The sequence below is a fragment of the Dreissena polymorpha genome, chromosome 14 (assembly GCF_020536995.1).
Source record: "Dreissena polymorpha isolate Duluth1 chromosome 14, UMN_Dpol_1.0, whole genome shotgun sequence".
In the NCBI taxonomy this organism is placed as follows: Eukaryota; Metazoa; Mollusca; class Bivalvia; order Myida; family Dreissenidae; genus Dreissena; species Dreissena polymorpha.
Genome location: NC_068368.1, coordinates 46,654,501 through 46,670,475, shown reverse-complemented (window position 1 = coordinate 46,670,475; position 15,975 = coordinate 46,654,501). Strand labels below are relative to the sequence as shown.

The 15,975-nt window shown below is 33.6% G+C and overlaps 1 protein-coding gene across 7 annotated transcripts in view; it reads right to left on the bottom strand.

Moving 5' to 3' along the window:
- Positions 1-13,690: 13,690 nt before the first annotated feature.
- Positions 13,691-15,975, bottom strand: part of LOC127857968 (uncharacterized) — a 209,465-nt gene continuing 207,180 nt past the window's right edge. For all 7 annotated transcript variants that reach the window (XM_052394769.1, XM_052394767.1, XM_052394766.1 and 4 more), the window contains 2 exons: positions 15,166-15,324; positions 13,691-14,807 (listed from right to left, as the gene is read on the bottom strand). In XM_052394769.1, coding sequence (XP_052250729.1) covers positions 14,568-14,807; positions 15,166-15,324 — 399 coding nt within the window. In that variant the 3' untranslated portion in view covers positions 13,691-14,567. The remainder of the gene's footprint in view (positions 14,808-15,165; positions 15,325-15,975) is intronic.

Here is a 15,975-nt window from a genome sequence, read left to right as displayed (position 1 = left end):
TAACTTAAACACATAAGAAATGGATAATACTCATCATTTTGTCTACATGGGACTTTAAACATGCTATGGCGAAGAAGAAAGTGTTGATCGAAGTCAAAGTGCATAATACCTTGACAGTCAATACATCTTGGTCAATTAATTTCTCTCCTGGGACTGTAAGCCCTTAGTTAAATTAACAGCGAATCGGATATCATTAGGGCACACTTTAATCCCCCAAGGGACAGTTTAAAAGTAATCAAGTACCTGCAGGACTGGTGAATAGTTCTTCCAGGAATGTTTAGTCGGCTAAAGGTACTACACTGGAATTTTCACAAGAAATTAAATCTCACGAATTTGAAAGAAAATGTTGACTCAAACACTGAGAACTGAGGTTTTAAAGTGACCTAAAGCATGTTTATGTGGACATTTTAAGTGAACCGAAGAATGGCAGTGTAATGAACAGCATGCTAGTCTAGAATGATTAAATGTACAGGGTTTGACAAGTGTTGAAGAAATATTTACAGTGGTCAGATTTCTCTTGTTCGACGATGCAGTTCCTTCATAGGAAAAAGGAATTCTGTGAGGTCACAGAATTAGGGTCGTCGAAAGCAAGACTACCTGGAGTAAAACTTCATGAATATGGATTCTGGAGTTGGATTTTCTTGGCTGCAACAGCTTCAGATGGTGAAGCTGTGGGACTGTATGAATTTTGTACATCGTTGGATTATTCAGATAAGGAAATACCGTCGCTATCGGATAAACCCGACTGCGCTTCCGTAAAGACCATCGAAATGCAGATCGCAGTTCGACGTTGAGTGACAGCAACTGTGGAATTGCCTTATTATGGACGGAAATCCTAGGATAGATGAAGTGTCATTCTGCCGTAGGAAGTCATGCAAAATTAAGCAGAGTTAACTGTTCATTGGAGGAGAACAGCCAAACTCCAACAGCAGGTTTCAGTTATTGGCGTTGTTGTGAAGTTGCGTACATCTGACAGTCAAAACACCCCCGAGAGACACTGTTTCCTGGTTGTCCATCTTGCAATCGCCACATACAGTTTCTATTACAAGTTGGCGTACAGAAAAGGCCAAAACACCGAAAACATCTATGGGACGAAACAATCAACAAACCACAACCACAGGAAAAGAGGACAAGAGATCAACACCATACCGTAAAATAGTCATTAAGCTGATTAAAGTGATCAACTAAAGGTTCTTGTTTACATTTGCCCTGCAGTTCAACATTGAACCTGTCAATGCGTTTCATCTCAGTGGACATGAATCTGGATAATTCGTAATGTGTTGTCGCAACTGTAAAAGGGAATATATAGGTTTTTTCTAGTTTTAATATGTGTGTGTTTTGATTCCAAACCGATGACTTCCGGCATATATGCCGTGTTAATTTGTTGGAATGAAATAGTGTACTGTATCTGAAGTGTTTGAAGAATTCCGTGGATTTTACCATTATGCACACATGTAATTAATAATAATTCCTTTTCAGAATCAAACATTGCGCCATATTTTGTTGTGGAATTGTTTGTAATATAAACTTATGCTCATTTAATAGTAAGGCGCACAAGACAATTTAGCAGGACGACTGCTACTTATAATTGTATGAACTTTACAAGTTTGTAGTGCCTGAATTATACATTCGTTAATGTTAATTTAAAGTAATAAGTGTAAGGCACTTAACGCGGATGCATATTAGGACTTTTGTGTGATAGTGATATGTGTGATTGTGTGAATACGTGCAACATAATATAAAAACTTTCAAGTAATAAGTTGGGCATTGAAAGAAGAGTTTGTGGATATGCCTATTAAACAGTGTGTTTACTTTGCATATGACCAAGAATGTATATTCATGTTTTCATATAATCAAACTCTGTGTTTTAAATATAATGCATGACGTCGGAGATCAAGTGTTCGAAGAATAATATTTCTTTGAATGTGTTCTTGATAATTAAAAGGACAGTACTGTTAATGATTCATTATATTGATGGATAAATCTGTGTATTTTTTATTGAGAAGTTATTTGCAATACAAGTCAATGTATATGGATGTTTCTTGCCATGTTATGTAGTAATTTACAAGTAATATTCCTTGTTTTGAAGAAGGTTTCTAATCTTAGTATTGATTGCCATGAAGTTTATTTGTAACTGCAGATTGCGTAGTAATATTATTTTCATGTTAAGTGTTTGGATATAAACATTTAACATGTTGTGAGTATGAACCTGGCTGTTTAGTCATATGTTCAACTATTTGGCTTTATTGAGGACAATTAAGAAGCTAAGGTGAGGGGAGTGTTGTAATTTTTAATATCTGAACTCAATTTAGACTGCTTTGTTTGATGCCATCGAGGCATGGTGGACATCTGTTATCAGAACAGAAGTCCATGTGGTCATCATTTCATAATAAAGACTAGTCTGGTGTGTTGCTCTGCAAAGTATGCTTGTCAAATATTTCAACAGTTGCAATAATAAATATCAATTAAATGTTAGGTCCTATCAGTGTCTGTCCATACATCCAAATATGGGAGGGTGGGCAGATTTGTATGAAAAGCCAGGTTCAGTGAGGGAGCTGGGGAGAGTATAATAGAACGTAGAGATGTAAAGATACAAGTAGTTTGGGAGAGAGTTGGTGGCAGTTTGAGAGAGAATGGATTTTACCTAGATTGTGAAGACAGTTAACAAATAAACATTATTGGTGTATATATTTATTCTCGTAGTGTGTAAATAAAATGTAGAGTATATATACTGTGTTGTGAAGTTATAAACTTTTCCCCCCGAAAATCGTAACAACAGCCATAAAGTGCAAAAAAGTTATCTTTCCATAGTGCGTTAAAGTTAAAAACATAAGTAAGGACTTAAATATTCATAGAATAGCATGTGTTTATTTTGGGGAACTAATATAGTTAGCTAATCGTTTAATTACATGTTTCGAATATATTCTTGTTAGACTTTAAAAACGAACCGCAAGTTATATTCAATGCCCTTATGCATGTTATTTAATGAGCTAATTATTTAAGACATTATGAAAACATCATTCAACATTTAATATGTTTTGTTTGTTTCAAAATCGTGTGGACCTTGAACCAATAACTAAAGGGCTCTTACGATTAAGATAAATTAGGTAGTTAAACTGTCCTTGCAATCTGATTCAGTATTCTTCATTTTGTGAATGCAAATATGACATGTATCATAACTCTTGATCAAGAAGGAAATGGTATCATGCCATACATCATAAACGGTGGGGGAGTTTATTCGACTCATCTAGATGCGAAACATATAGTGTGTATAAATCATTGCCTGAACCAGAAAAATATATTTCGCTTAAAATAAGCTTCAACTATAGAAATTCCTTTGTAAAGTTCAGTTGTTCTAACCACAAGTTTCTTATTGAAAATGGACGACATCTGGTTATATATCATGATTAGATGGTGTACACATTGTCTAAATATAGAAGACACGTGTGTCATTGAAAACGAATTGCAAGTATTTGTTTCATTGTTCTTCGTTTCACATTTTTCTTGGGATATATATATAAAACTACTAAACAAATCATGCATGTCTAATGTGACATGTCCGTTTATTGTATTTTGGGCCGGTGGTCTTTAATTACGAAATAAATTGTCTTCGCTTGTTTACCATAAATAATTGAAATGGTAAAGTATATATTTAATGAATGAATGTTAAGTTATTCTGCTTAAACTGTGTATACATGATAAAACTTCTTTCAAGACCAACTTTCAGCTGACCTATTTCGTATCCCTTCAACATTATATACATTTTAAAAGAAAAACATGTGTTATGTAACTACTATTGTTTGATATTACGGAGTGCGTTGTTGTAACATATGGAATACACGTTTTATTCCGATAAGGTCGAGACAAAAATGAGAATGCTTACGAATTATATCTACGTGGAAGACAAAATAAAACTTTTACATAATCGAGTTCTACTTTTTCGACCAACAACCAAATACGAATCGAATTGCTTAAACCAACAACGTGTTTGTTTATTCAATATTCAGTGTATGCTCAATATATAGGATCTGGCACGAGTTGTCATATCATACCATCTTTGTTAAACAAACAAGTTCAGGAATGTTGTTAGTAAGCGAGCCTTTGGCGAGCTTACTAACGAATTTCCTGGACGAGTTTAATAAAATATGGTATGAAATGACAAAGAGTGCTAGATCTTATTTATCACATGCTTTTAAATTAGCAAATTAAATCAACATTTACCCAAACATAATGATAAATCCCGATTGTTGTTTACATTTCGTGACGTCATTTGAAGTTGCAACTTCATTTCAGCAAAATAACAAAATGCGATTGGTCAATGGAACAAAAACTAAGCCAATGAAAACGCTAAAAAAGTATAATATGAAATAAGGCAAAGCCTCAAAGCGAGCTCGATTAATGTTTAATGGAAGAAACTAACAAAAAACTTTGATAAAGATGATATTTAAATAAAATGTTTATAGGCACTTCCTAACAGAAGAACGTACGTGGAGTTCTTAAAGACTGGTAATAATATAGGCACTGGTATAAAAAAAATAAGGAAATGAACTTTAATTATTATGTTAATCAGCAATTAAACAACAAACGGACCATATTAAAGGGTTTCATGTGACCTGATGAACAGAACTTTTAGCCCAACCCCCCCCCCCCTGCCAGCCTTGCAACCATAGGTTTACCAACGAAGGTCAGATCGGGATTCGAACCCGAATCCACCCATGAGCCATCTGATGATAATGATCATATGATATTGGCCTGGGTTGCTCTACCAATTAAGCTATTTGACCTTTTGAAAAATATATTGGTAAACTACAATGCTGTATAATAGCATGATTACATTGCTTAGGAAATTTTTACAAAGAATAACATTTAATTGATATTTTGTTATGATTTAGAACAGTATGTTGTCAGTTCAAAAGCTCACACGAGGTAATGTTTGAAAAGCCCACAAAAGCTTCTGTTTGTAAAAATGGTGCTTATTTTCAGACTGTGTATAGTTGAGATAAAATCACCTTATTTTGCACAAATCTGGTAAAATATATATGGTTCGAATACCAACTGCGGATAAGAGCAACAGAACAGTCCTTGTAACTAAATAACTCTAATATTTTTATAAGTAATTATCTAATCCATAAAGTGACCTATACTTTGATAATTATGTATACCTGAAGAGAAGATAGATCGATGGTGAGCGTTGCGTAACACATGAAACTATCAACAAATTGTGCAGCAAACAAAGATTGGTATATACCAAGGACATATATTAATCTAGTATGTATGTCCTTGGCATTACCTCCTTAAAACACTAACAATCAACTAGAACATACAATGTAAAAATTTAGAACATCCAACTGTTGCTACCTTCTCAATTATAATTTTCAGGTGCCCATCAACGTCACTGGCATCAGCAATGATTTCTCCATGTTGCATACAGTACTTATATTTCACAAGGGCACATCATCGTCACTGGCATCAGCAATGATTTCTCCATGTGGCATACTGTACTAAGATTTCACAAGGGCCAGGCAGCATATTTGTTTTATTTTCCTATTTGAGCATTTAAAGTCAAAGTAATTTCAAATTACCATAATTGAGGAATAAATGCAATGTAGGTCAGCGATAATTATGTCACCTACCGAAACATGTTATTTAATACCATTGCTATAACACTTTAAAAATTTTACACTTGTAAGTATATATGTTTTTAAGTACCAAAATACTAGGATTAAATTAATTTGTATATTCCTAACTACTGTTAAAAGTCATTTTGGTAAGCGACTGTCACGTCACCCACCGTACTCAAGGTAGCTACTATCACATCACCCACCGTACTCAAGGTAGAGACTGTCAAGTCAGCCACCGTACTAAAGGTAGCGACTGTCACGTCACCCACCTCAAAGTTATTTTTATCTTATTTGAATTTATGTTTTAAATATGATTAATCACATTTGATCACACCTTTTGATTGCTTGAATCAATCACATTTTATAGTATCTATAAATATTGCACTGTTTGTAGTAATTATCAAATAATTAATGTTCTTTACCAGAAAGGTTAGCTCAGATATCAATAAGGGCACTATCTCCCTCACTATGAGATATTGTCAAAGGTAGCAATATTTGTTTGAATCATGCCATTTTGTGAGGCATAAAAATTAAGCTAAATTCTTGTATTTTGTTTCAATAGAAGAGAATAGATATCTAGAATATAACCACTGATATATATTTTTTGATGAGATACTAAAGTTTGGTCATGTTGAAATGATACTCAAATGTGATTTACCACCTTTAAATTTTAAAGTAATGCATGACTTAGACAGTGATAGAAAAATTAATTCACTATATGAAATGATTATGAAATCGAGTATTTGACTGTGCATGTTGTTGTTTTGAAAAATGTGGTACCTGAGTACATGCCGAACCAATCGTGTGTTTGTTCCTCAATGGCAATCGTCCAATAAATAATAGCACTTACTTGTTTTGTCATCATTTTAAATAAAAAATGCGAGTAGCCGACGTTGTTGACACTTGCTATGTACACACACAACGGTGACGTCATTTGTTACTTGGATAAATTTGGCGATGACGTCATCGAACGGGGAAGTCCCTGAATGAAGACAAATGTTTTACACGAAGAATGCTGATGCTTTATTCGAAATATAGCACTCTAGTAACAATAAATACAGAGAAGAATTTTAGAATATTTAAAATCCGTAAATTTGATCATTTTCATCTATTTTATCATTATGATCAATCAGGAGACGCTGGTTATTTACTTCGAAAATTTCCAGTTCCGGTTTCGGATATTGCGGATATCCGGTTATTGCGCGCGCAGATACCAATATTTTCAAAACAACAACCTGTATATCTACAGTCAAATACACGTGTTACCGTATGCGAGCTTCGCTCGCTATTACACATGTGTAAGATAAAAATATTCGTAATGGTTATATTACATGAGAAACAGGGTATGGCATGTGTTAAAGTGGATTATTAAACATTGGACAGCGTCAATCACTTACAACAATAAAACGTCATGCCAGTGAATGGAGCCTCTGTCAACAGACATACGGAAGAAAAGTGCTTAATTCATAAATTAAAGTATTTAAAGTTTAATTATTGAAAATGTCTTTCTAATTGAACATTCAAAATAAACAAACAATTGATACATGGGGATAGCACAATTATGTACCCGGTATTTTTCAATACTGTATGCTCTTCGATATGGTGTTTCATACATGTTATACTAAAATAGCGTAAATTGTACATCAACTGCTCATTTAGAAAACTGTGAGTTTAAACCCTGATCAAATATAAGAAACGATTATAGGCAATCATGGACCATCGAAATTCGTTACTAGAATAGTCCAATTGGCACCTGCGTAACCGATAGTCTCTGAGTTTAAAGACGTTCTGTGTATAATATCTTCAGAGAGATGACCAATTATCTTAAATATAGGGATCCGTTTCAGCATCAAAGCAATTTCCATATCCTAACAATTTGGAGTAATATATTATGAACGATCGCATTACAGCCGTTTAAAGTTGTTTAAAGTATAGACAGGATTCAATACTAATTAAATAACGTGTGATAAGTTTGTAATTTAAACAAAAGAACGTGAAAGTGAAATACGGCAAAGAAATAATAACAATTATTTAACGCAAGTAATTATAAGTGGATTGCATGCTTCATCGAATCTTGGAATGTATTGCGAATATATCGCCAACGTTTATTAGGTTTATGAGTGTTATTTGGTTTTTGGTTCTGTACGTGAGCGAATACCATGTAGGTCAGACGGGTAAGAGAAATTCGCCGATATAAGTTAACATCGGAATAACATCTACGGTGAAACCTATCAATTCCAGCTTGGTTGCATCTAAAGGCTAAGCTTATAAATAACCGTCACGTGATAGATCTTGCAAAAATAAACCAATTGGTCTTATTTCCAAACCATTTGGATTGTTACCTTAACTTTTATGTTGATATCCTTTTAGGTACAAACGAAGTAAAAGGTGACTCTTTTTTCGCAAATGACCTTTCGATAGATGTATCGGTTATATTATTTTGTTTCTTTCAAACTAACTTTGTAGCAAAACTGACTTTAATTTTTTACCACAAGAAGTTAGTACTGATAAATTGCAAATAACCCTCCTTTTACGTCTCACGAGTACCAATAATTTACAGCAATATGCCTTTGAGCGTGAAAAAAATTACAACTATTGACTTCAAAAACTTGACACCACACATCATAAAAATCGGTCTGATAGGCGATACTGAAAAAATGTGAGTATGTCCTAGTGTGTCCGAGAATTCTTTATAAAGATTTGATTTTACTGTCCGAAACCTTTTTCAAGACTTAACCCTTTAGACAAATTGAGGATTTATCACGTTTTTATTGTTATTTTCAATTGAAACGTCTGCTATGCGAGAACAATAATGCGACCGGCAAAACGAAGCGTGCAACCGTAAGCAAACACAATCAAATGACTAGCTTACTTTGAGCGTGCCACCCATTGAACCATTCTCAATGCAGTTGCTACGGTAGCTAAAAATGAATAGTTTATTTTACACTAACATGTCTTAATTGGGTACTTTACCAACAATTCTTCTTAATTTAAAAAAAATGAAACAACAACGAATTTATTACCGCGAAATAGCTTTCACAAATGTATCCATAGTTAGCACAACGTGAGATAGTATGTATACTCTTATATATTGTATTGTTTTTCTTCAAGACACGATGTTGCATACATTAAGATGCTATGTGCTTTTTTAAAGCAAACTTTGCGCGTGACATTTCAGATAAATATCATATTTTGTTCGTGTAAAGCGTTCATATTGGTTGCTTATAATATATTTATGTATCTATCTGAACTTGAATTTGAATCGATATATTCGTTAAGTTTTATTAAATTTTGCATGTTGTTAAATCAATATTAATATCAAGTTAAAACATGTATTTCTTTCTTTTATTTAGTTGTCTTAATCTGAATGTTTATTAATGAATTTTAACTGCAATAAAAAAAAGTGAGCGAATCACGTTTGCTTCCCACGATAATGGTATTTGATACCTGGATTGTTTGGTCCGGCTAATTTTATTTCGGTCCGATAAGTTTTAACAGGTTTTTCAAGTTCTATGAAGTTGGCTAGGTTATGGGTACTTGGTAATGGTTTATCAATATTGAGAGACAGTTGGTGTTTTTTACACAATTCTTAAACAAAATTGTATAAGGCTTTTAAACAAAAAATAAAAACTAACGACAAATATGTTTGATACGGTTGTGCGATGTGTGGATGATACTAGCCCGTGAACTTAGGGACAATTTTGATACTAACATCATTGTACATGTTTACGATGTGTCGCAAACTAGTCCCTCGGTTTTTTTCTCATAAACATCAACTTTATTGGCGTCGCACTGAAGTGCGGCGACTCGTATGTAATACGTTTTTTTTTCGCTTATGGGAGGAGAAGTTATTTTACGGATCAATGTATATATTTTTGTTGTCAGAATATCTTGCATAGTGGTGATTTTTTGTGTAAATTAGTGTAAATAAGTACTGCATTTGTGCCTATTACATTTACTGCAACATTTATTGCCAATAATGCAAAGCTAATTCTTTTAATGAATAACTGATCACAGGGATTGGGCATTAATAGAAGATCACAGGGACTGGGCAATTTCGCGAACCGGTGAAACTTTCTGGTTTTGTTTAAAAACAAAACATAATCAAAATATATTTATTTTGTGGTTTTTCTAACAATAGCGCAGACTTTTGCTGTTCGAGTTTTTGGTTAACGCGTATTTTCTTCAATTTTACAAGACGACAGCGATTACACGGTTTATTGCTTTATTGATAACCGTTACACTACAGTCACTTATTGATATCTTAGTTAGGTGATTTTTCAAGCGGTTCCGTAGTGTAGTGGTTACACGCTCGCTTCACATGTGAGAGGCCCAAGGTTCGAGCCCCAGTAGAATCAAATTATTGTATTTGTGTTCTATGTTAACTTTTTGTTTTGATGTAGACATTTTAGTTTAAATAAATATGCTGTTTCATTGTAACCATTTTTGGTTTTTATTATGCCCATGAAATATATGTGTGAGAGGGTGGGACGGGGGGGGGGGGGGTAAACACATTAAAACTTTTACAGTGTTTTCATATCAATGAGTACTCAACCCCTATCGTAAATGAGCAACGTAAGAATAAGTTCAGAATCATCTCCCCTTGAAGTTGAGAAAAATATAAAACTACGCTTACACGATGAAGCAGATTTTTTTAAACCTGCACAGTTCTGTTCCATTAATGAAAACTGCACACGGATGCCAGTAAAAAAGGAAACCAATGTAAATAAAATGAACTATGAAATATTTGGGGGTTACAACACAAAATCATAGATAATGGTTATTTGGGGGTTATTACACAACATCAACGATAATGGTTATTTGTGGGTTATAACACAAAATCATAGATAATGGTTATACCAGTATCTTTTTCTATATTTTTTTAAATAATCGGCCAATATATTAATGTTAACAGTAGAAAAAAAATCGTTCCATGTAACTTCATTGAGTGCCTTTTACACTGCAATTCCAGACGCCCTTTGATGCTTTGCATCAATACTTACCTTGTAGATGTGATGCTATACTATGTAGAATTTAAAGACGTTATTTTTCTGGGTGTCACACTATTTCTTTGCACCAAGGCAATTTATTTAATAAATAAACGTGAAGCTTTTTGTATTTGTGTGTGATCAATATGAAGTAGCGAAAGACTAACTTACGGGCTGAATGTTTCTTGTAATCTAGTTTTGCACCTGCTTGAAATGAACCATAGCGGGGATATGTGATATCGCTAATGAATAAACTGCTTAAACTCATTGGAAATGCGTGTGATTATTCGTGACATTTTTCATGACATAGGTGTACTTGTAAGTAGGAATTGTTGTTTAAGAAACTGTAAGTATGAACTGTTGAAAACCATAATCGTGTCACAGCTCTTAAATTACCAAATTGTTAATAGTTCGTGTAGCGACGGAATAATATGATATAATTTAGCACGAAAATAGAAATTTAAGACAACGCGTGGCACATAAACAGTTGATTATCGCATAGACGCACTTATATTTGCCATGAAAAAAAAGCATTAAAAAGTCAGTGTCGGCTTCAAATACATTATTCTGACATTTGTTTTAATACTACTAGGAAATGGTATTTGAGTGTTAAGCGACCAACATTTTATATTTTTCTCTCCTTGTAATGTTTTTTGAGTTACAGTATTCTTTTTTTCTATAAATGTGAGAAAATATCGCCGAAAGCACTTAATTCTAACAATGAAACATTTGCCAGGTGATATGGCAAAGTGGTATTGATGACGTCAAAGATTACATTAGTAAGGACGATGTCAACGCATAATTACGATCAGTTAGGGGCTCGTATTTACTCACACAGAATACTGATATCACATTACACAATGGCTTTTCTTGAACGGCAAGCAAAAACATTACAGGCTCAAAGTATATGTCGATATTTATTTTAAAATTTAAACAGATTGCGTAAAACAAAACAGACGATACTCCCACGATGATAGTAAACTAACAGCACTTGTCCTACAAACACAACAATGAATAGGCTGATTTTGAATGGTGTTAGTGATAAAAAATGCTGTAATACAAGACATTTATGATAAACAATAACAGCAGTATGCAACCTTATCATATATGTTTGTGATATGGATTTATATACGGATAAGAAAAACGCAATTTCTAGTGATGAAACGGTAGAGTCCATTTCACTGGAGGAAACCCCTTATTTTTTATATTTTTTTATAAATGTGTTTATAGAAACACGGAGTACAACTTCATTTGCCGTAAAACTACACTATCTTAACTGTAAACCATGTAACTTGAAGAATTGTTTACGAATCAACTACACATCGGTTGTTTTCGAAAGCTAATAAAATAATTTATCAGGAAAAATTAACATCAGTACCATTGATCCAGCAGTAGTTCGATACCAGCCCTCAGAAATTGACCCATTTCCAAAATCGTGTTTAACACTGCTAATAATAACAATAATAATAATACATATTATAAATCATAGTCCCGTGATCTAATATTTGATAATAAAAAACACAGAGTTGTATTTCTTATTTTTGTGTGAATACAAAACCATAATTTTACATAAAATGGGGTGTGCGTTTTATCAAGTTATACGTACAAAATCAATAATATGCTCTTTACATAAAATAATGTCGAGAGGGCATTTGTACAGATTGTCCTAAGGACATCTCTGCAGCTTTCCTAATTTTTTACAACTTTCATCGATACAAAAAATTTTGTGTTCGTATGCGAGTTAAAACGTAATGCGGTTTTGAATTCACGTATGGTTTTGGACAACTTTCCTCGAACAATATTGTTTTGTTTTCGTATGCGAGTGAAAACGTAATGCGGTTTTGAATTCACCTATGGTTATGAACAACTTTCCACGAATAAGATTGTATTGTGTTCGTATGCGAGTGAAAACGTAATGCGGTTCTGAATTCACATATGGTTTTGGACAACTTTCCACGAACAATATTGTTTTGTGTTCGTATGCGAGTGAAAACGCATCGCTATTTTGAATTCACTTATGGTTTTATACAACTTTCCTCGATAACGATTTTGTGTGTGTTTGTATACGAGTCAAAGCGCAGCACTGTTATGAATTTAGTATTAGTATACTAGTATTAGTATTATTATTATTATTATTTTATTCTATATTATTATTAGTAGTAGTAGTAGAAGTAAAAGGAATAGTAGTAGTAGTAGTAGTAGTAGTAGTAGTAGTAGTAGTAGTAGTAGTAGTAGTAGTAGTAGTAGTAGTAGTAGTAGTAGTAGAAGTAGTAGTAGTAGTAGTATTAGTAGAAGTAGTAGTAGTAGTAGTAGTAGTAGTAGTAGTAGAAGTAGTAGTAGTAGTAGTAGTAGTAGTAGAAGTAGTAGTAGTAGTAGTAGTAGCAGCAGCAGCAGCAGCAGTAGTAGTAGTAGTAGTAGAAGAAGTAGTAGTAGTAGTAGTAGTAGTAGTAGTAGTAGTAGTAGTAGTAGTTGTAGTAGTAGTAGTAGTAGTAGTAGTAGTAGTAGTAGTAGTAGTAGTAGTAGTAGTAGTAGTAGTAGTATTAGTAGTAGTAGTAGTAGTAGTAGTAGTATTTTTATTATTATCCAATTATTTCTTCATTTAGTAAACATGTTAAGGGCTATCATTTAGTTTAGAATCCTTATTAGAGAGATTAATGTATGTTTAAATATTTCAAAACATCGTTAACATCCGATATTGTATTGTTATTTTCCAGTGATATTGAACATAAGCCACGTATTCTTCCAATAAAAACAGATGATTAAATACACAATGTTAAAATGTGCCCCAACTCGGTATTTCAAAATCCTCATGAGCCACTCTTGGGGCAAGTGAAATCAAATTTCATATTCTAAACAGTCAAGAACATCTCTCCCACACTGCGCGTTATGCAATTAAGATGACGCAGTGCATCCAAGTACGTCGCTTTCAATTTTGGTAAGATCTAAAACACTACTGCCGTAATTGTAGAATTTAATAAATGGTTTCAATTTCTCTGACCACGTTCAGCTCTTATTTCAACAATTAGGGATTCCTTATTCACTAAACATACTAAAAGAAACAGAAAGAAAAGAAACATGATGATCTCTGTGAAATACTTTATTGAGTGAGGCTTTTGTAACATGCGTTAAGAACATGGTCACAAACACTCATCTAACTGTTTTCTAAAGAAATATTTTTTTTACTTATTTATTAAACCCTCTATGTTCATTTAGGAAAGTTCAAAACCAATTATAGTTATACTAAGTTGTTAATGGTGCAAATCATTACGCAAACACTTATTTAATTGGAGTACCAGAAATCTTACGAACAATTTTAGAAACAGTTAGTGTTGACTTCAAAGGTTAAAAAAATAAAATCTAGTATAGCAAGTTATGAGAACTACGGCATGCAGTACCATTCACCGTAAGGATTAAATGAAATACAACCATATATGAAATACATACATTTTAAGTAATTTATGAAATACAAGCATTTCAGAAAATGTATGAATTACGTTACATTTTGAGAAATGTATAGAATACATTTTTTTTAATTTATGGAATACATAAATTTCAAGAAATTAATGGAATACATACATTTTGAAACATGGATTTGCATACATTAGGCCTAATGTAATTTATTATGTTTTTCGTGGTGTTGTTTTGTTTGTGTTTGGTTTATATGCGTTTGAGCGTTTGTGTGCTTGTAATTGTTGTTTGTAAGGGTTGTTGAGGTGGAGGGGGTCTCATAATTTAAAACATCTCAAGAAAGTAATAATATAGACATGTTTAAACACCCTAGTCGTTATGCATCGTCAAAATCCACTGCATATTTTTTCTCTATCACTAAAATATATATTAGAAGCAGAGCGTATTTGAATGGACGTGGATTCCGACAACGGTCGTACAAATCATAGCTGAGTTATAATTTATGTTTTATATAAACGTATGATGAGAAGCTGCTTAAAATTCGCGAAAGTTAAAATACCCGTATGAAACCCGCGTCCGATATGAATAAAGCTTCCGTTTTAGTCAGGGCAAGTACTGCATCCGCCAAGCGAATGATGTCATCCATCGTGTTATAAATAGACACGGAAACTCGAACCATTAACTCTTGACCAACGTAGACAACAGCAACTTGCACGTCGAACTTGTCCAGAAGCAGTTTTTGAAGCTCTAGGTTCTTTCCCATGAATACTTGAGTGACTGCGGGCGTTTCCTAAAACAAACGAACATGTTACGTCACACATGACGTCATTAACATTGGAAGGGAATTACTACGTAGTATACTTATACTATATAGAAGCGACCCATAACCTGTGATTTAAGTATATAGACAGTCTGAACGCCATACAATGACTAACCTAACCTTGGTGCATATTGTTTACTAACAATGTAGCTTTAATCAAATCAACACAGTAATATCCAACCACGTGATGACAATGTTCTAAATGTGTATTTGCATTGTTCATGAATTAAATACGCATTTGAATTGCTTGACATGTTCTCTGTACGCTTCAAACGAAATATATGAAACCCACAAATAGCAAAGAGTATCCTAGATTATGAAAAACTACCTTGAAGTCGGAAAATCCGGGGATGAATGGGAGCGCAACGATGCACTGGTACAATGAATGCATTGAGTCTGGAACTTGCAAGCGCTTCGTGCCCCATTTCTCTTCCAAATACGTGACTCCTTTGTACAACAGGGTAGAGTTGTATTCGTTGATTTTCTCCTGTAAAAATAAGCATGTATGCGACTGAGGAATAATATATGTCATTTATATTTTACAGAACCCCACGTCGTTGCTCAAAATGAAACTATTTATAAAATAAGACTGTTGTTTGTTTTTACCGATTATGCCTTGTGTCAATTACGTGTATTTGTAACTGCCTACATTTTAATGCATTTCGACTGGGTAAGTTTTATTTGAATCAAATTATGTGTCCATCATCAATGCCACAGTTTGGAAGTGTTCAATAACCAGGAGTTAAAGTTATAGTCTAAAGACGGGAACGGCGTGCTGGATTCATGCTGAAATTCCGTCCATTGTCCGGAGTTTCCCCTTTCAACGATAGACACTTATATAACCACGTACCATCACTTCTACGAAAATTGAAGTTTATCACTTCCTACACAGAGATGAACACCTAGAAAGGCCATTCTTAACCAGCCCTCCTACTTCAATAATATAGTTTGTCACTTTACATCTTAGTGTCTGATTGCTGTCACACATGCTCAAACCGTAGTCACCAAGGCAGGTCTGCATTCCCTCAGTTTGATAATGAGCAATAATGGTTGAAGTTAAAGTTATAAAGTTATAAACATACGCTTGGTACCCTTATTAAAGTCTGTATAGTTACGCACTAACAAAATTCATTTTCGA